Source organism: Taurulus bubalis, assembly GCF_910589615.1.
Source record: "Taurulus bubalis genome assembly, chromosome: 5".
Classification (NCBI taxonomy): domain Eukaryota; kingdom Metazoa; phylum Chordata; class Actinopteri; order Perciformes; family Cottidae; genus Taurulus; species Taurulus bubalis.
In genome coordinates, this window is record NC_136593.1 from 11,200,389 (window position 1) to 11,222,153 (window position 21,765).

General features: G+C 39.8%; 1 protein-coding gene across 1 annotated transcript; it reads left to right on the top strand.

Annotated features, from left to right (window-relative positions):
• Positions 1-1,033: 1,033 nt before the first annotated feature.
• On the top strand, positions 1,034-21,463 carry slc6a11b (solute carrier family 6 member 11b; the record flags this gene model as incomplete). Its single annotated transcript, XM_079218848.1, has 14 exons — positions 1,034-1,244; positions 1,808-1,942; positions 2,310-2,450; positions 2,623-2,704; positions 5,344-5,476; positions 8,220-8,354; positions 13,916-14,019; positions 14,207-14,331; positions 15,199-15,311; positions 15,594-15,731; positions 17,324-17,430; positions 18,055-18,151; positions 18,756-18,926; positions 21,320-21,463. 14 exons carry the CDS (start codon positions 1,034-1,036, stop codon positions 21,461-21,463), a joined length of 1,836 nt encoding a protein of 611 aa, XP_079074974.1.
• Between the last annotated feature and the right edge of the window lie 302 nt (positions 21,464-21,765).

A 21,765-nucleotide genomic window follows, 5' to 3' on the forward strand; every position in this document is an offset into this window, starting at 1 on the left:
TGTTACCAGATGGCTTTTATCCAAGTAGAGGCGCTTGAGAGTGGACCGCTTGAAGAGTGGGAGCGCAGTCGCAAGTTGTCCACTGCCTGGAGCAAGATCTACCGTCCCTCTGTCACGTCCATGGGATCTTCCTTTATATAGACGGTAGATCCACCACCGCCACTTTACACAACGCGGATCGAGATTGTTCTCATTTTCCTCTTTTGCCCCCTCTCTCCTTTTTTTCCTTCACCCCCCTGATCAGGCTTAACCACCCTGTGTTTTGTAAAGGCAATTGTTTGTGCGCATCATCGCGGGAGCCAAAAAGAGGTTAGCCACTGTTCCATAGGAGACCGGTGAGTAAGCAAATTATTGTTTCATGTCTTTGATTTCTATTACATGATCAATTCTCTCTTTTTTTTGATTGACAAATGACCAAACTTCTTTCTAAGCTGCTATCTTGCATTTAAGTACAATAGATTTTCAGGTTCACTGTATTTCAACTAATTATCAGGTTGGTTTTTCGATGCTACATAACAATGGGGAATTACAGTGATATCAAGCAGAAGAGTTGAGTGTTCACAGAAGTTAGTGGGTCCGTGCAGGTTACTGACAGCTAGTTTTTTTCTTATCTACTCACTAACATTAACATACATGTACAATGTCTTTTCTACTTTTTTATTCGTGATGATGTTGTCCTTCAATTGAATTCATAGTCGGTGAGGTGTCACACTTAATTCGACACAGTTCTTTCTTTATATAGATACATGGCTGATTAAAGGACCATGCAGTTGCACAATAAGTGAACATTAATTGGACTGCAGTTGATTTGAACCTTCACATACCTAAGTGTGGACTTTTCAATGGGCATGCTTTTGCACTGATGGGACAGTCCCATTCAGATGTTGCAGGAAAAATCATAATTCCAGAGAAAGTCACTAAATCCAGTTACAGTTACCTTTTACAATTATTCTGTCCATCTGTTCTTTTTTCTCTCTCTCTCTCTCTCTCTCTCTCTCTCTCTCTCTCTCTCTCAGCGGGCTGCTGGAACGTCATGACAGCTGAGAAGAGCGGGCCCGTTGTAAACGGTAAACCAGAGGATGGCAAAGACCCGGAAGGGTCCAGCACCACCCTAGACAAAGGGCAGTACAATGAGAGGGGCCACTGGAACAACAAGATTGAGTTTGTCCTGTCTGTGGCTGGAGAGATCATTGGGCTGGGCAACGTCTGGAGGTTTCCTTACCTCTGCTACAAGAATGGAGGAGGTAAAGACGTTTTAATTATCTATGGACATACAGCAAAGAGTCAAGGTGGTAGGAGGGGATTTTGTGTTCGAAAATCGGTGGACATAAAATAAGCTAAGACAAGTAAGTATGGAAAAGGCAAGATTAGAAAAGAAACACATGTGAATGTTACCTGATTAGACACATGCATCGGATAAGATATCATTCAAATGTAAAAGGCAGCTTCCTGAGTAAAAGAGGTAAGACAAGTGCTTTCATCTTTTAGCAAACGAAAGCGGGAGATCAATTTTCTTTCTAGGAACTTTGACTTCATGAAAAAGAAATGGCAAGAGAAGTATTAATATATGATGTCATTTATTATTTCATCCATTATGCACAATCGTGAAATAGGTGGGTTCACTCATTACACATCATTAGACAGCACGGTATGGATCCTCCATTTATCATATGAAAAGGTAATTTGGCATTAGAGTGTGTCATCGCAGTGAGTGCTTTTATCTAAATCTTATGTCACACTCGTTTAAAGTTTTATCGTTTTTTTATTGATTCATGCTCCGTATATTTTTTCTTTTGTGTGCCTACAGGTGCATTCTTCGTTCCATATGTCATCTTCTTTGTGTGCTGCGGTATCCCTGTGTTTTTCCTGGAGACTGCCCTGGGTCAGTTCACCACTGAGGGAGGCATCACCAGCTGGAGGAAAGTCTGCCCGCTATTTGAGGGTGAGAAAACCTGCACTTCATATTCTTTATCAGGGTGTGCTCAGGATCCTACTTTTAAAATAGAAGATCGGAAACTAAAAAGTGACAAAGTAGTCAGGGCTGAGGGAATGTGATTCGTGTACATGCACAATAAACATTGTCATATAAATCTATTTTCTCATGATGATCCTGAGTAAATCATTTGTCGCTGTTGTTGTTGCTTTAACAAATCTTATCTGTTGCAACACCTTTGCATGCTACGGAATCTTACATGTGTCTTACTGATATTATTCACTGCAGCTGTGAATAATTGCAGGTTACAATAATTTGAAGATCTAGCCCATTCACGTACAATTGTTAATTTATCTGTGTCTCTTTGTCTTTTCAGGAATTGGGTTTGCAACGCAGGTGATTGCAGCTCATCTTAACGTGTACTATGTGGTGATCCTTGCCTGGGCCATCTTCTACTTCTTCAACTGCTTCACCACCGAGCTGCCGTGGGCCGCCTGTGGGCATTACTGGAACACAGGTAGGGGATTAAAGAGGACATTATTCTTGTGTGCAAAAATAATCATGTGCACCTTTTTTTGTTTCAAGATTAAATAAAATCGAAAATCCATCCTTGGATTTAATATGTAATGTCATATCTAAATCTCTACCTGCAGGACGTACCGAAAAGTAATGCCATTGTGTATTCACAGAGAACTGTGTCGACTCCTTTGGAGATAATGCCACCAACATTACAAACATCAATGCAACCTCTCCAGTGATTGAGTTCTGGGAGTGAGTACATTTTTTATTCCATTTGTTTCATGTTCTGTCATATTCATTAGTCTTTATATGAGATTTCACGCTCTGTTTGTGTGTGCAAAGTCCCATTGGAGGGCATACTGTGATGATGGCTTTCATCTCTGTGGGTATAAAGTATTAATGGTATCACAGTTTGTATAACAACTCAACAAGGAGGTGATTTTCAGTTCAGGCAGTCTACAGCATCTCATTTAATGTACTATAATCTTGAAAATCTGAGCTTCTGATCGCTCTAGACTTAAACTAACCCCCCCTAACATTTCCCCCAATAATTAGTCAGCTCTTTTCATATCTGTGTGTCAACAGGCCCTGGTAGGCCAGCTGTCTCTCAGCTAGAGCCATGTGTGTGGCAGGGGATCAGGCCTTGTCAGTGTGTAATGCTGACCACACTTCCTGTCTCGCTGCCAGTGGCTGTGTTTACACTGCTGGGTCAAATGTAATACAAACAAACCTGTTTATTGCAGTCAGATGGTTAAATTAAAAATGAGATTTATATTGGTGCGTCTAAATCAAAATTAAGTGAGATGATTTGTGTAACAAGAATGCAGACATTAGATTAGAGCCATGAATATAAACCTAACCCAGGAGACATACATGCCCAAAGGAAACGGCCAAAAAGAGAACCACTGTGTTGCTGGCAAAAATAGAAACCGACCAGGCTTTTTTTAATCCATGCCAAGACAGGCTGTCATGTTTTGTACTGTATATACAGCATCAACAAACATCAGAGCAGTAAGTTAAACAAGTTGTATTTTGCCATCTGTATGAATGTTCACGTTGGTGCTACAAAATAATGTCGTACAGTTTTATCATCCCATCTTTACTCCTAAAAATAAAAAGCTTAATCACTGAAATAGAGTTTGATGAAAGACTCACAAACGACCACATTCTTTCGTACATATGCAATTAATTTTGTACACACACTATGTGCAATGATTGTACCAGTGCATCACTAAAGTAGTGATATGTCTGGACAAATAAGTTTTAATGTACAAAAAAATAAGACTAGACACGAGCTATCAATGCAGATGTCTTGGTCGTCTCTTAAGAGGATGCGGTAATGTGTTCTTTTTTTACATTTAAAAAGTTTATACATGTGAAAAGTAAAATTAGATTAGTTTATTTGGTAAAACTAACTACTGAGTCTCTTTATGATTGCTATTTTTGGGACCACCAGGTAGAAGACATCTATCTTCTGCTTGCTTATCTGTGGTTAGAGCCATACCGAAACCCTAAGCAATGACTATATATCATTGTTTACCCAAGAAACCACAAACCTACAAACACACAGTACAAAAACACAAGTTGCATTGTCGAAATATGCAGCACTTTACGCCCGTATACATCCAATTTATATACGTTTTAGATCGCACAAAAGTATATTTACACACATTAGTGTTCACGTCTTGCCCTCTCGGCTAACCAGGGGGGCTGTGTTGGACCTAGCCTGTGGCCGGCCACCAAGAACATGTCACGATGATCAATGGCTGGTCAGGAGCTCCGGGGGTGAACTCGGTGGCAAAGATTTGGCAGCACCATGTAGCTCTATGTCTCTGAGTCTCACTTCTCATCCACCATCAATGTTGTTGCCTGGCTTTGCTTTAACAAACAGGAAACACACTGTTGATTCACCACCGCTGACAAGATGATGTCATAATCGCTGACATCTCTCACCTACATATTGCACATATTGCACCTACACTGTCACACCTGTATTGCAAGTAGACCTATACTATTACAGTAAAACACTACAGGATCTCTATCGGACTGTATTGGCTTGATGACTCACTACTACTAAGCAGCATGCTGAAACTCTCACTTGCATCCTTAACTACCAGGTTAGCAGCAGGATGAGGTTTATGAACAGGAGGAAGCTGCAGTGTGAATCACAGACAATCGTTGAGGTCATCCTGTACTGCTGGTTATTCCCCTTGAATTCATGTGGCTCTCTGAGTCGTTGATAGCAAGGGGATGTTTGATTTAGTCAGGATGTCAATGGTAATGACATGGGGAATCAATAAAACACAATAAAGGCCATTTAGTGATCAATGCACAGTTATTATTAGTTGCATTGTAATTAGTATTGCCAATACCATTACTGCTTTTATTATCATTAGTATTCTACTATATCCACTGTTGCTGTTATTTTGGGTAGTTGTAACTTTTTCATTATGCCTACTACTCATTATATGAATAATTTCTGTCATATTCATTGAATGTGTTATCACTCTGTTATGTTGTTCATTCTGTACACATGACATCTATTGTACTTCTGTCCTTCTGGGGAGACGGATCCTCCTCTGTTGCTCTCCTGAAGGTTTCTTACTTGCTCTCCATGTTAAAGGGTTTTCTGGGGGAGTCCTTCCTGAACCGATGTGAGGTCCCGGGACAGAAGATGTCGTTTGTGTACAGATTGTAAAGCCATCTGAAGCAAATTTGTGATTTTGGGCAATACAAAATATATTGAATTGAATTCAGTTTGCACTTAATACCTATCGACTAACTGAAGGTTCTATTTTCAATACATCCACATTTCGTTTCTCAGAAAGAGTTTATGCCACACAAGAGTATTAACTACATTGTAAATCACCTGTGCTCTCTGTGCCAAATAGACGCAGAGTACTGAAGATTTCAGATGGCATTGAACACATGGGAGGACTCCGCTGGGAGCTCGCAATGTGCCTGGCCCTGGCCTGGTTCATCTGCTACTTCTGCATCTGGAAGGGACCCAAGTCAACTGGCAAGGTGAGACTGAGTAATGCATGTGTACTATCATGTGGTTGAACTGCAAGCAACCAAGTATTGCATGATGTTTTCACACACTAAACATGAGGAATATGTGTGCATGGTACTTTGGCGTTATTTACTGGAGCTGGTTTAATTTTCGTTCTGAACACTAAAATAGCCACAACATATAGCACGTTATCTTGTCCTTGAAATAACTCCATCACAAGAGGCTACATGCATCCATTCATCCATCCATTTTCTATCTGCTTATCTGGGGTCGGGTCGTGGGGTCAGCAGGTTTAGGCGGGTATTCTAGATGTCCCTCTCCCTAGCAAAACTTAACAGCTCTTCTTGGGGGACCCTCAGGTGTTCCCATGCCACACAAGCGTCTCTCCAGTTGGACTATGAAGGGATACTTGAATTCCCTCGCTTGGGGCAGTGAGTCACTCCCAACCCAGAGGGTGCAATCCATCGTTTTCCAGCAGAGAACCAAGGCCTACACTTGGATGTACTGACTCTAATCCTGACTTCTTCACACTCGGCTGTAAACTGCCTCAGTGTGACGGTCACGTTTTGAAGGAGCCAACGTAACCACAACAGCTGCAAAGAGCACAGACGCAATTCTGAGGTCCCCAAGCCGGACACTCTCCTCCCCCCGACTGAGCCTTGAAATCCTGTCCATGAAAATCATAAACTTGGTGACAAGGGACAACTCTGGCGGAGGCCAAAAACCACTGGAAACGTGTTTAACTTTGTGCAGAGTATATAGACACAAGTCTCGCTTACGAGGTTTAGTTATACAGTATATGCGTCCCCCCCCCACCGAAATAAAGAAGAAAAGATGTGTCTACACAACCTACTTCTACCTTTCCTCCCATCACCTATTCCATTTTAATGTCCTTTGAGTCTCTTTTGGCAGCTTTGAAAGTGAGGACGCTGCACCTTGCTTTGGGTGCTCAGCTCCACTACAGAAACTCCTCTCAGATTCAATGATCCAGAATGAGTAGAGCGTTAGAGATGGAGATGGAAGCAAAAAAGAGAGGGAAGAAAGAGAGTAAAGAGAAAAAAAGAGAGGTGTGTGAAGAAAAATGAATGGGTTCACACTCTACATGACGGGGGTGGGGGAAACAACCAAGCGGCAATGCCTATATCTCCCTGAAGTGTCTTTTGTCTGGCTGTGAAGTAAGAGGAGAGAAGGCTTCTTCATGGCTGGGCTTTAGCAGCCGGTCCAAGATTGATTCCTGTATTCACTGGAGGAAAGGAGAGCGTTCATGAGGGGCATGCAGAGTATACCCTCAGCCTCCGCCTCTGCTGCCCCTCTCTCTCTCTCTCTCTCTCTCTCTCTCTCTCTCTCTCTCTCTCTCCTGCTATGAGAAATAAACCACAGCCACCCATTGCAAGAGAGAAAAGTGCTTTCTTCTCCACAGACCCTACAGCCCATTCAGTTCCGACTCTGCTAAGCTGTTTGCTTTTGTTGGCTGTGTTTGCCAGCCATTCTCACATTTAAGCCATCCTGTTAGATTTACGGCGAGGCAGGGGCAAGTCTGACCAGTAAATTTGTGGTGGCTTAAATGTTTACCCGTGGTGAGCTGGATGGAGCATGTGGAGCACCAAAAGTGCATAGATTGAATATTGCCCTTTTCATTGCCATGGAGAGAAAGAGGGCAAGAAGCTTTAGGATGCGTGATCGTTTTATTTGACAAATTAAAAGAGGGATTTGCTGGGTAGGAGACAACTTTTCCCACACTTTACCCTGTTGGCCACGCTAGGATTAAAAAAGCTTACTGTGAACAACCTCATTAAGTCTTGTGGACCCTTACTGTTCAAGCACTACCTTGGTTAGGAATTAATGTATTTCTAAACTTTGGGGTTTTTAAGGTGAATGATATTCAGGATATTCAGTAAAGCTGAATGTTATACATTTCTAAATGGTGGAGGGCAGAATAAAGACTGGCATATCAAATTGGTCCCACACATTTGGATAAAAAAGTTCAATACATCAAATGATTCAAATCCAAATGCTGCTTGCAGCTATAATGGGACCAGGGTTTTACAGGTAATTGGAGTGTGCATGCGTTTATGGGTGTGTTTTTAGGCCCGTATGTGTGAATGGTCTACTTTATCCTTGTCTGTAGTATGTGCACACCCATTTCAGTGTTATGAATGAAGTTGTGTGTGTGTGCACTCGTGCACTTCTGTACGTGCTTCAAAGAAAAGCGCATTTTCCCACACTGCCAGCATCACTCCTCTAGGGCTTCTCCTGTTTAAGAGACGGGGCCAGAGGAGCCTTCTTTTCTTTTCAGTCTCCTGGCTGGCTCTGTTCTGTCCTGTTCTGCCCTCAATTGGACTTTGACTGGATGCCAGCAAGGCAGGGGATGTATGTTGCCCGCCTCTGCCTTCCAAGAGGCCAGGGTCTTTGTTCAAGGGGTTTCTAAGAGTCTTGAGATGTTGAGCACAATTCTGCAAAACCTGAATGGTGCAATAAAAAAGGGTGTGTTGGTTTGATGGTTAGCTACTGTACTGTACTGAATTTACTACCTAGGAGTTGACTGTAGTGCTGTGCATGACACCCTACCAGTTGTTGTACTGTACATACTGTATACAAATACTATGTATACAGTATAGTCACGAAACATGGCCATGTTGGTTAGGACCTAATAATAATCAGCTGTGACTATTGTTGGCAGGTTTTAGGCTTTGCACAGCTTCCCTCTGTACACACATTAATTAATATTCCAAATCTGCATATTTATACTTGCAGGTTGTGTATGTGACAGCTACATTTCCTTACGTCATGTTGTTGGTCCTGCTGATCAGAGGAGTGACGCTGCCAGGAGCATACGAAGGCATCAAGTTCTACCTCTACCCGGACATGTCACGTCTCTCTGACCCTCAGGTAGGCTTATTTCTAATGTATCTCTCTCATCTATGGCGAACAGGGTAAGAATCTGCCTCCTTCAAAAAAGTTAAATGTTTCAAATGTAACCTCAAACTTTCCCACACATTGCAGCTATGAAAATAATGGAGTTGTCACACTTATTGGCTGCAGGTGCCACATGTGTCAAGGTTTCAGAAGCTATTGAGGTCCTTGCCTGTAGATGGCATACCATGTCTACGAACACAGCTGTTAGATGTGGGAGGGGGTGGGTCGATACAGTATTTTTATTATTGTTTAAACTGTTAATAATGCAACTAAGGATGTCGGGATTAACGGATTTGGCCGTAACTGTTACATAAACCACGGTTTCATAACCATAAAAATTGAAGAAGCTACGATATCTATGGTGTCCTGATTCCTGCATGTTTGTGTGCAGTGAAATCTCCTCTTGCGTGAGTCACGTAACCGGTACACCGGTTACTTCTGTGTCTTTGAGAGACAAGTGCCACTCACCTGAAGCATTGCTGTAAATATTTCAGAGGGAACCAACACCCCAGCCTTATATGCGCCCAAAAATTCGAGAAATCAGCAGTGTTTGGCATTTTGAATACAAATGACCATGGATTCATGTGAATCGTGTATTAATTACATAGTTTAACCATCAGTGTAAAACAAGTTTAACTGCCGATCATCATTGGCCGTTATTATATAGAATAATGTTATATCGTTATTATATAACGTTATATTGCTAATATATAGAAATCTGAGGTCTTAATGATATGTGAAAGTAATCTTGTAAAATTTAGTTTTTGGTGAGAAACTTGAATTAATCCATCTGTTTGAAGGAGATGTTTTCACAGCAATATAAATAGAGATCAGAGAGTGAATTTGACCTGTTTAACTTCCCAACACTAGCTCTAAGTAGCTAAGTAGGAAATAGTTGATGATGGTAATACATCATTTAGTTAATTGGCCATTAGAAATAAACAGATGTTTACAAACTGCATAATTTCCAAATGAAAATAGGTAATATATCGCAATAATATCGTATTGTGACTTAGTATCGTGATAATATAATATGGTGGGGGCTCTGGTGATTCCCACCCCAAACAGCTTTACACTGCTATTAGTTTTCTTACTGCTGGAGGTCAGAACTGCAAGTCCAGAAAACCCAAGTCCAGTAATACTGTTTTTTTTGTGGGATGCTTCACATCAAGGACACTGCAGAACTCCAACCTTATATAATCTGAATGTGCCATGACAGTTTTGGTCAGATTACCTATGAAATGCAGAAGGTAAAGCAGGAGGGTTTACAGAGACTAGACTCAATTAATGTATAGCGCTGCCTCACACCCACCTGTCTGGAGCTGAGTTGCTGCCAGGAGGACTGGAGGTGTTGTTGCAACTGTAATGTGATGGGGGATCATTCTTCTTTTTTTTTAAACGTTTTTAATGTACTATATTGTCCAAATACACGATACTTTACAGTATACCCAAAACAACTGCTTGTTTGTCTATTTTATGCAGAATGAAACTGTTTGCCAGATGGCACCTCTCTTGTGGCTGAATACAAAAAAAGAAGCAACTGTTTTATACAGTTATAAACATTTGGCTTCATTTATACGCCCCTCTATAATGGCATTGATGCCACTGTACCTTACAGTAATATAGAGTCAAGATTATCATCGCAGTGCCGGCACTTCCTGCTGGTGATGAGGTGAACAGCGGTCAAGTCAATAGTGAGTTTTCAGAGCCTGGGGGAGTTGACAGTTCAGGATTTGAGGCTAATAGAGGTGGTGCATCAACATATAACTCCAACGCTCACGCAGAGCAGACGCCTTGACCTCGTCTGGAAGAGGCAGACCACTCGGGTCGCTAGGCAACAGTGCAAAAGAAAACGTCCGTGGATGGAGTGTCATGACAACATGAATCGAGATAGAGGTCGAGTTTGAGTGAGTAAGACAGAAAAGAAAGGAACATAGAGATGGATGGATGGATGGATGGATGGATGGATAGATGGATGGACGGATGGAGGGATAAATGATAGATTGATGGATGGATGGATGGATGGATGGATAGATGGACGGATGGATGGATGGATGGATGGATAGATAGACTGATAGAAAGGCATTACAATGTAAGGAAGGGATTACACAGTGTGTTTCCTGGCTGTAATGTAATCAGCAATCGTTAGCATGCGCTAAGTGTGTAACTCTTGCGCATGCAAGTAATCTATCGTTATCTCCAAGGTTATTATTTAATTCGCCTGGGACATACAGCTTTCGTCTCGGCCTTAGGAAAATATCCTGTAAGTAGCACTCAAGTGCACACTTAAAGGAGTTGGGTAGAAACATGGAAAGTCAGGTGGAGACATTTTGACTAGTAAATCTGCCGCAGTTATCACTGTGAACTCTGTATGTGCTGCGCAAAAACGGAAAGTAGCAACAGTAGGGAGGAGGGGCTTTGCAGGTAATTGGAGTTTAACACTAAGGCACCCACTTATTACGCAACTTCAGTGCGAAATAGTGCCTGTTTTCTGACTGTCTCCTGTCTTTTCATGCTTTCAAAATAGGTAGATGTCTTGCAACTTGCACATTTAACAAAATATCCCTTTTGATCAAGATAAGATGAGATAATCCTTTATTACTCCCACAGCGGGGACATTTGCTGGAATTACAGCAGCAGAGCGGATAGTGCAAATGAACATACAAAGACACAAGTACACAAAAACAACAAGAAAAGCTACAATATGATATCATATTATACTGATTACACACATTATATCATATTTAATCACTTCCTTCTGTTCAGACTCCAATCCCTGAAGACCTGTTTTAAACTATTAATGGCAACAGTTGGTGTGAGACGCCATGGATGTGATAACAAGGACACATCGTTGCTCCTAAAATGACTAGAAATTGAGTCAGTATGCAACTGTGCAGACAGACAAGCAAAACTCTGCAAAGTAGCGAGATGGTGGTGAGAAAATGTGTTAAGAACATACAGTATCAAGCCATGGATGATATAATGCACTATATAAAGAGTAAAACCTTAACTCTTGATAAACTGCCTGTTAGCAGGTATACTTCATTTTTATATCCATGCATTTGCAATGGAAAACAAGGAAGCCTATAACATTTTTTTTCAGTTGTTATCCAATGAGATGAGTTTTGCATCTGGTAACATAGTTAAGTTTGAGACAGAAAGAAACAGTGATACAGATAGATGGTGAAGGTGTGAAACAAAATGGATCAACAAACAAAGACACAAACAGAGTCACAGATAGAGACAAGGAGGGAGATAGAGAATTGCTGCTGTTTGGCAGAGGAAGACATTACTTCTGACACAGATGTTAAATTGGCTTCCGAAGGGACAATCAGGCCTCTGTTCTGTTCACCAGGCTGTGTGCAGTGTGTGTGGCAATGTGTCACCCACTCTTTTTACACCCCTGACCTTCATCATGCATTGCCTATTCTCTTCATTCTCTTCCCCCGTATACCTTTCTCATGGCGGTAGGCTTGCACCACCTGTACAATGTAATATAACGTGATGATTATTTGATAAATTATGTTCATCGTATGGGTCCAAGGTAAAGTGGCGAGTGAAATTTAAATGATTAGTTTCAGCCAATTATCTTGCTGCACTTCACATAACAGTATTGCTTACGGTATGGATCTCATTTACACAAAAAGTGCAATGTCAGAAGTACCAAGAGTGGATTATTTACATTACAAGAAGTCTATCTTACAGCCATTGTCATCGAACTTTCACACAGTAGAGAAGTTTTGTGGAGCCACAGTCTCAACATAACCAAACACAAGCCGGCCAAATTAGGCACAACATCAACAAGTGATTCTCTCTGCGCCTGGGCCTTTAAGGTTTTCCTGCGCTGTGCGGCCATCAGCCGAGGTTGAACTAAAGGGAACATTAATGAACATTAGGAGAGAAAGGCCTGTTCTACCACAGGAACAGTCCTGTGTTTGTGAGGTCACAGAAGTTACCGTGGTTACTCTCAGGAGGGAGCGAAGCCCGTGCGTTTGTTAATTGTTGCTCGGTGGGGAAATGAGATTAGTGGCTGAATGGTGATGTAAGAGAGTTCTCAAAGAGCCATGCTGCATTAAGTTTGAATTTGCTTGCACACCATGCTATCCTGTGTGTTCTAGGGTTCTGTGCTGAACTACAAACTAGTTTCATGATGTGCATTTTACTGCTTCACTGTCTCAGTGAAGAATCTTGCATGTGTAAATTCCCATGCCGCCTGAGAATTTAAATACTTTGACCCATGACCACATTATACCTAAATATATAATTGGGTGGGATAAAGAAGGTGATAAAGGTCTTGCATGAACCATCATCTTTCCTAATCACCAATTTGCTTGCAGTGTGATTCTGAATTGTTTTGCATTGAAGCAGGGACCTAACTATGATGTTCCCCTTCAACCCGGTGTATACTGGACTAAGCCGCGACCCTAAAGAGGATTAAACTGATAGAAAAACTTGAGAATTAATTATCTTTAATTATCCCGTTATATAAGAATTCACTCGGGACATCTCAGTGTAGCAGCTGATTACGAAACGACAATTCATCATACCTAAATAAAAAAAAAAAGTTTTTGTCTGTCAAAGTCACAATACTGGAAGGTTTTGTGAGGTACAACATGAGCTTCTTCCACCGTTGCTGCTTAGAGAGGACGGTCATTATTTACATAACCACAAACATGTGCTTCAGGAAAACATGAGCAACCAATTCAGTTGCTTTTCTAGAGTGGATAGGGTCTTACAGAAGCCGAGGCTTTAAGAGCCGCTACACCCAAATTACAAAGCTTCTACAGCAAGGCTGCCCGCAGACCAAAGTTAGCCCACCAGGAGGTTAGATTTGGCCCTCCAGATGTGAGGGAGTGAAACAAATGGAGAGGTGGCACATGAATTTTAAACAAGGTGGATGGAAATGTGTAGTGTTATTCCTCTTGGAAAACCGATATTCTCTCATGTTGGGGCCAGTGTATCTGAAGCTAATGTCTTCTGCATTCTTTCATCCTTGCAGATGCAACAAGCATAAATCAATCTTTACTTTTTCAACAAACAAATTCCATTGGCAAAAAAATATTGAATGTTTAAGGAAACCCCAAATTTTACTCTATAGCTGTTGGTGTAGCGAAATATGAATATTTAGGAAGCGGAAGACTTTGTGTCTACTTTTAGGATGTTAATCCATGATTCATGCTGCTCCACTGTGTGCCTCTTAGAGGGCAAAGGAATAGGTTGAGCTGAGCCATGATTTCATTACAAAGTCTGCGAGATGATGAAAATCAGGTAGATGAGTAACAAAAGAAATGTGGGGTTTCATTAGAGAAGATAACAGTCACCTCTTGACATATCATGGTAATCTCTTTTGATTGGAAAAACCTGTTCTACTTATTGTAATTCTGTGATTTAATTCAAAGCAATCTCACAAAACTATATATTGTCAGTGACAATTATAGCAGTTATGTCTGCTGGAAACATTATTTACTTTCTGTTTGTTATGTTTTACAATGATTTGTTGTTGACCTTTATGTTTATTCCCAATTTTCCTTCAGGTGTGGGTGGATGCTGGAACCCAAATCTTCTTCTCCTATGCCATCTGCTTGGGCTGTCTCACTGCTCTCGGAAGTTACAATTCCTACAACAATAACTGTTACAAGTAATACTATAAGAATACAGGATGAGAATGAATGAACTACCACATACATTTCCGTTTCCATTCATCACACAGTAGTTTCATGCATGAGAATGTATATGGCAGAAAGTATGCGTCGCCTTATACTAAAGGTCCGGGGACAGCTCTTACTGTGAGTGTGATCTCCTTCTCTGTCTGTCTTGCTCCTCAGGGACTGCCTCATGCTGTGCTGTCTAAACAGCGGCACCAGCTTTTTAGCAGGTTTTGCTATCTTCTCTGTGCTGGGCTTCATGGCCTACGAACAAAATGTTCCCATCGAGGCTGTGGCAGAATCTGGTGAGAGAATAACAAGAATGATTCTTAATCAGGTATCAAGTCCCAGAACTGTAATGTGGCTGTATACTATATCTAATGCATACTGTAGACTAGAGAGAGCCCGTCTGAAACATCTTAGTGTGGTAAAATCGACCAACATAACCAGTTATATAACGCCACACTCTTCACCAAAGCTCTTAGACCACCGTATCATGATTTATTTAAGTCAGTATGAATGATTTAGTGAATGTGACAGAGCGAGAGATTTAAAATGTTTGTCTAAGAGCATGGTGAGGACAAATTTCAATGTTTTAAATAATGTGTCACAAAATGTAGGTATTAAATAACGCAATGGCATTCCTTCTCTTATTTTCAATCAGTTTTATAACTGTATCGCATTAATTTCCCCCACGAATAGGCATTGCACCACTTTGTCCACTTACAGTATATTTACACGTCTATCTGCCTTTAGTTTGGAGGGAGCGTTTTTTATGATGTTCAAACCACTTTGCCAAGTTGAAGTTTACTTGCATCAGCATGGATTTTTGATAATGTGTTTCTATTGGAATATTCCTGCTTATACCACGATCAGTTGCCAATGATAAAATGAGTATAATAAATATTAAAGCTTAAAGCTTTAAGTGGACTCCTAGGAAAACAGTGTTCAACTGTGAGCACTGTCAAATAGACAACTATAAGTCAAAAGTTTAACTGATTAAACTAAATATTATAATAAATGTGAGCAAAGGTTAAATAGGGTGTAGCTAAAAAGTGAAAGATGTATGGACCAATCTATGATTAATGCTGTTAAGCCATCTTGTCTTGAATTTTTTGAATACTCTCACCTGCTCTCATAAGACTACTGTTGTGATTTTTTTTGTGATACAGGTCCTGGTCTTGCATTCATTGCATACCCGAAGGCTGTTACTATGATGCCTCTGGCGCCACTTTGGGCCGGTCTCTTCTTTTTGATGCTCATCTTCCTCGGCCTGGACAGTCAGGTGATGACCACTGGTGTCAGGATACTGAGAATATAGAGAATCTTTAACTTTTTTATAAAATTCAAAGGTTGCTAAAGATGTACAAGTAATTACAAAAATTACTGTTTAGGCTCAAATTACTATGATTATAAATATGTATTGACATCAATATGTATTGACATCATCATAAATCATAATGGAGTAACTGTGTTTTTTGTAATGTACCATAGTATTGTTTCGTCAACTAACTAAACTGAAGGAGGTTTCCATTGAAACAATTATCTTATTTATTCTATTTTACAGTTTGTGTGTGTGGAGAGTTTAGTGACAGCTGTGGTGGACATGTACCCAGAGACCTTCAGGAGAGGCTACCGTAGAGAGCTGCTGATTCTGATCATGTCTATCGTCTCCTTCTTCATCGGATTAATTATGTGTACAGAGGTAAGACTCAGCTATAGCTACAACTTTAGCGTTTAAGGTTACGCCTGTCAGCTGCAAGATTGACTTGTCTATAATAGTTTTTGGTTCCATAATCAGGAGAAACGAGCGAAAGAATGCAAAAGAAAGTAGAACGTCTTCACAAAACGACACCAAGAAACTCAATTATTGTTTGGCATTGCACTGCTACAATGCTACAGTACATGAAGTATTTGAGCTTTCACCACTATAATCTAATTCTACACTATTAATATTTGTGTAGGCTAAACTGTATCTGCCACTGGGCTGAAACAGAATGATTATACATGCACGAAAAAAGGTGCACAATATTCGATTGTTGATTTTTAATTTTGAATGTCAAGCTTCAAACTAATCGGTACAGCACAACAAGAGACAAAACAAGGATTTTGTGATGGCTTTAGTTACTCAACAGATGTTTTTAAATACGAGACACACAATATGGAAATCTACTTAATCATATGTCAAAGTGTACTCAACCTTAATTCTGGGGAGTTTTTACCTTTATGTTTTTCTTTTCTTTTATATGTGGGCATGTCAGCATCATCATCATCATCATCATCATCATCATCATCATCATCATCATCATCATCATCATCACTACCACCAATTTACATCTACAGTCTGAGGTGAAACCCAGCAAGGTACATTCTAGATAAAACAATCCATATGTTAGATACAATGTGGACTCCAGAGTTGACCATGTTTCAATCCTAAAACTCTGCAATCCATTTAGAGCTACATTCATGTCACCAGCTCTGCTGTTCTGCTGTGCATTTCATCTTTAAGTCATAATAATGGAAGATAATCTGGTTCCTGACACTATGAAGAAGGTCTTTCGTCCGCTAAAAGCTTTTCATGTTTCCGTATTTACTCGTCTTTCAACACCTGTACTCTTTACACTTTATTCTTTTCTGCCACCAAAGAGCCATCATGAATAAAATGTCATGAGAGACCTCGAGTAGTATGAAATCACCACTCAGAAGGTCGTCTGGGAGTAAAGTTCAATACCCATGTTGAGATTTTATTCATGATGACACTGTTAGTGGCGTGAAAGCACAGATGAGTTGTCTTAAGTGGAGGTGGGGTAGGTAAAATGGATAATAACATGTGAGCACTGTAACCAATGGGAAGTTTTAAAGGATTTATGGAAAATGTATATATATTTTCTTTCTTACTGAGAATTAGATGATAAGATTGATACCACTCTCATATATATTTTATGTCCTTTGAAATCTCCAGCTAGCAGACGGCTAGCCTGGTTTTAACACAAATAACTGAAACGGTGATGAAGTTTTATCATCACGGTTAGTTCAAATTGTACGCATGAAGCGATATACGGTATGTTAGTTTGTAAGCTTTAGATCTGCTTTTTTTTTCTTTTACCTCTCGGCAAAATCAGGCTAGCTTGTTAATTGAATTATCTGGATTACTATATGTCACTATGACATCGGCCCCGACAACCAAATTAAGAAAACATGAATAATTTCATATTTGATGTGATCAAACCAAGCCTGATGCATACACAGTGTCTCAGTGTCTGTGACAGAAAACTGACACCTGTCTTGTCCCATCAGGGAGGGATGTACGTCTTCCAGCTGTTTGACTCGTACGCTGCCAGCGGGATGTGTTTGCTGTTTGTGGCCATATTTGAGTCCATATGTATCGGCTGGGTGTATGGTAAGTATTGAAATGTAACTAGAGATCTGATAACAATAGTCTGTCTTATGTTAACTGTCACACACAGAAAAAGGTCATTGCACAAACATTGGATAATGCTTTTACCTTCTTTGCTGAAATAATATTTCTTCTCTGCCCTCTGCTGGAGAATGGGGACAAACACATGCATCTCTCACTTATTAGTGTTATACAAGGCACACACATCTTTTTAGTAAGATATTGAACTTGATATTATGGTATTATAGCAGTGTGAAGGTTGTTTGGTATTTCATTAAGCAAACATAGTATCGGGCATTCTTTTTCAGATTTGATATGATATGATTTAGTATATATATATATGATATATGATTATATGTAAGGAGTTTGTGGCTTTTATTTATGTTTATTTTAATTATTGTATAATTTAATATATATATATTTATGAGAAGAACATGTTACATGAAGTAATGCAGAATGTCTTTTTCTCCTCAAAGAAAGTTTCAAACAAAATGTTTTCCACATCTATTCAGCAGCTTTGTATCTTTGTATCTATTTGTATCTTTTAAACTCTCAAAAGACATCAATCTCATCATTATTTTTGATGGTACATGCAGAAACTCTGAGTGACACATATTTGCATTTCAGGTAGTGACAGATTCTACAAAAATATTGAGGACATGATTGGCTACAAACCTGTCTTCTTCATCAAATGGTGCTGGATAATCCTGACCCCGGGCATCTGTTCTGTGAGTCCGATTGCAGACACAAAATCAAGCATCAGCAGTAGCATCGACAACACATCATGTAGATGAGCTCAATAGTGATGATGGACAGACATATTCAGAGGATGCTTTTCGTTATCTTTCAGATGGATCCTGGGTTTCAAATTATTGGCACTATTTATTTGAGTAAAAAAATAAAATTGTTATTTGTTCAGTTTGCAAGATGGGTCACTATGGGTGAACAGTTCAATTGTATCCTCTAGCTGTTTCTATATGCAGCTACACAAACCCATAATGTTTTTAGATATGTATGTTTTAAATATTTCTTAATAGAAGCAAAAACACTGTAAAAAACAGTGTGTCGTATAAACAGCTTTTGATTTATATCTGGGTTTAGGGGAAGGTACTAACATTTTAAACTGTAGGTTTGGGTGGTTTTTACATGACTTATACTTTACATCAAGGCTCTATTGTGTGTGGCTTTACATTTACTAGAATAGTATTCACTACAGAACTTTACTGACTCTGAATTCAAAGTATGCAACCGTAGTCATCAATAAATGCATTTCTTTCTTACAATGCAAAAAAACAACTTTGACAAATAGTATTATAATTTCTACTTCTGCAGGCAATTTTCCTGTTCTTCCTGCTTAAATACAAGCCGCTGAAGTACAACAACGTGTACACCTACCCTGACTGGGGCTACGGTATCGGCTGGTTCATGGCCATGTCCTCGATGGTCTGCATCCCACTGGGAATGATCTGGAAGATCTGGCAGACTCCTGGCACCTTCTCTGAGGTACAAATACACATTTGGACCAATCTTACAGGGTTTTCTTTCATCGAAGAAAAACAGTAATGCTCATGTCTTATTGCATGTAGCTTTAATTATAATGCCATTGTCAAATTAACTTTAATACCTGAACATTTCAGTAATTACTTTTAAATTAATGAGACAATGCTCTTGATGATAAGTAGCCTCCAACTAAACCCTGCAAGTTTTGATCTTGAGAAAAACACATTTGTTTCCCCAAATAAAAAATGACTGTTTTCTTCTTCAAAAGGCCAGAAATGTGATGTAGTTTTTACTTGGGTTGCACAGATCATAGACAGATATGGTCTGTGTATTAGAAAGATTATATTGCCCTTGTTTTATGAAGAACATTTACAGTAGTCATATGCAGGATGAGCTGCAACTGTAACATTTCGATGACATAGAGAACCTTCCTTTGTGTTTTCAACTAATCTAGCAGGTAATTTCCCCAAATCTAATCCTGTGGCAAACATTGTCAAAATGCAGTGTGGATAACAAGGTTTGCGGCCATGGCTGTCATCATTAATAGGTGTACCTCCCCAAGCTATATATTAGGAAGATAACGCAAAGCCAATATCTGTTAGCAGATCATTCCTTGATCAAAACAGCAATGGACAGCGTGACCACATGTTCTGATATAGTTCATACAATTCATGTATAAGACTTTAATTTACAGTCATAAAAGGTCATACAAGCAGAACAGCATTAGTAACTATTATTCCATGGATGCAACCCGTATCACCTTGTAATGAAGGAAATTATCAAATAATCCAGCTCTTGTATCTATTTGACTTTCTCAGAGGGATGTTGACACAGCTGATCTCTTATCGCTGCTCGAGGGAGGATGAAATAAATAAATTGCAGGTTTATAATAGCCTCATATGGAGGCATAATGAAAAGTAGAGGAATGATACCATTGATGTGTTGGTCATCATGTCTTCAATAAAGTACACATGGCATACAAATGCTTTTTGTAGTGTAGAAATAAAAATAAGAAATGTAAATGGATAACTGTACTTTGGTCATATCTATATGTTTTTATTGCCAATATATTATTACAGCTTCATATAGTATCATATGCACTACAGTCTATGGACAGTGACTATTCAGTTAGTTAGTAAGTGGGCAACTGTGTGGGTGACTGTGGCTCAGTGGTGAGCAGGGTCCTCCTTCAATCAGAGGATCGGTGGTTCGATCCCTGGCTCCGCTAGCCCATGTTGATGTGTCCTTGAGCAAGACACCTAACCCTACATTGCTCCCGTAGCTGTGCCTACGGTGTATGGATGGTTGATAATCCTGATGTGGCACCTTGCATGGTAGCTCCTCTCATCAGTGTGTGAATGGGTGAATGATGTCATGTAGTGTTAAAGCGCTTTGAGTGGTCGGAAGACTAGAAAAGTGCTATACAAGTACGGGTCCATTTACCATAAGTTAACTGGCTAGTTAGTATGACATTGTCAAATGAATACTTTGTCATTTGAAATAATATATACAGTCTGTTATGGCACACACTGTGTGAGTGTCTTAAAGCTTTTCTATTCACTTGAATAACATACTCTAACTGAATAAGAAAGAAAAATTGTCTATTTGTCCACAAATGAGGTAACGGTTAGTTGATATCAGAATCAGAAACCGTTTATTGCCAGGAATGTTTGCACAAACAAGGAACTTAGTTAGGTGGAAGGTGCATACATTAAACATTAGACGAGACAAACAACAATCAACGCCGAAACAGTGCAATGATGTCTAAATCAGATAAGGATAAAGTGCTCAGACAACAGATAACATTAATATAAGTGTATGTTAAAGTGACGTGTGTGTTTAAGTTAAAGTTAAAGTTAAGTGTATGTGGCATGAGTGTTTAAATATGAAGTGTGCAGTGGAGTGACCGGTAAGAGGAGAGAAAGGAAGAAAAATAAATGGTCCGAAAGAATTGTCCGAGAATAGTTCTGTGATGGTAGAGTCAGTCAGTGGGGAACCCGGGCTCTATTGATGAGCCCGACTGCTGACGGGAAGAAACTGTTGGTGTGGCATGAGGTCTTAGTCCTGATGGACCTCAACCTCCTGCCAAAGTGGAGGGACACGAACAGGTTGTGTCCAGGGTGAGAGGGGTCAGCTGCGATCTTTCTTGCCCGCTTCAGTGTCCTGGAAGTGGACAAGAATTGCTCATAAAAAGCAGATAAACTGTATTCGTCAACAAATGAATCACTGGCACAGGCATTTTATATTTGGATAGATATTTTTTTGTTGATGCATTTTTAGTTCCTTCAAATAGTATGACTATATGCATGAACTGTATTTGCCTAATACTGTTATCCAAAATATCACTGTGATGGGAGATGGAAAGATAACCTTGTTTCTCTCGATGCTCCCTGCAGAGAATAAAGAAGTTGACGACTCCGAGCCCGGACTTGAAAATGAGAGGGAAGCTCGCCGCCCTCAGTCCTTATGCTGCCAACGATGCAAAACCTAAGGTTGATGCGAAAATATCCACCATCTCAGAGAAGGAGACACATTTCTAACCAACTGCCTGACTGACCGACCAAGCGGCCCGCCCTCTTCAAGTCCAACAAATGAAAACTACAGCAGACAACAACAACAACAACATTATCCACTACTACTCAAAACAGGAAATGAAACAAATGACTCAAAGTGTTATTTTTGTTTTGTAAAAAAAAAAAAGGGGAAAAAAGCAAAAGCTATCACATTATTTGTAGTCTGCTTCTGTTTTTCACAAACTTTCATAACACATTTGTTGTTGTTTTTCAGTTAACATTGTGAGTAAAGCAGCTGTTTCTTTCTTTTCTAACCATTAATAATTTTA